The 360-nt window shown below is 61.4% G+C and overlaps 1 protein-coding gene across 1 annotated transcript in view; it reads left to right on the top strand.

The window, feature by feature from the left end:
* EMH_0023210 (uncharacterized protein) overlaps positions 1–360 on the top strand; it is a gene marked incomplete at both ends in the record, with an annotated part of 3,861 nt that overhangs the window by 547 nt on the left and 2,954 nt on the right. Inside the window, one exon of the mRNA XM_013502088.1 lies at positions 3–65. Within this exon, the coding sequence (XP_013357542.1) occupies positions 3–65 (63 nt within the window). The remainder of the gene's footprint in view (positions 1–2; positions 66–360) is intronic.

Below are 360 nucleotides of genomic sequence, written 5' to 3'. Positions count from 1 at the left end.
CAGCAGCAGCAGCAGCAGCAGCAGCAGCAGCAGCAGCAGCAATGGATGGAACTACTGGCGTCTGCGTCTGCTTGATGTCTCCGCTTTTGTTGAAGCTGTGCTGCGGCTGCTGCCGCTGCTGCTGCCGCACAGCAGGGAGAGAACGGGGGACCTGCTCACGTTGCTGCTGCATGCGGGCGCAGCAGCAGGAGATACAGATCAGCAGCAGCAGCAGCAGCAGCAGCAGAAGCAGCAGCAGTATGCATCAACACTCCTAGGGATGCTAGACGGAAGCCCCAGGCTGCAGCTGCAGCTGCTAGACACTCTGCTGCTCCCCAGCGAACCCAACAGCAGCAGCAGCAGCAGCAGCAGCAGCAGCAA

The sequence above is a fragment of the Eimeria mitis genome, genomic scaffold (assembly GCF_000499745.2).
Source record: "Eimeria mitis Houghton genomic scaffold, Emh_scaff826, whole genome shotgun sequence".
In the NCBI taxonomy this organism is placed as follows: domain Eukaryota; phylum Apicomplexa; class Conoidasida; order Eucoccidiorida; family Eimeriidae; genus Eimeria; species Eimeria mitis.
This window is presented reverse-complemented; position numbering and strand designations above follow the sequence as displayed.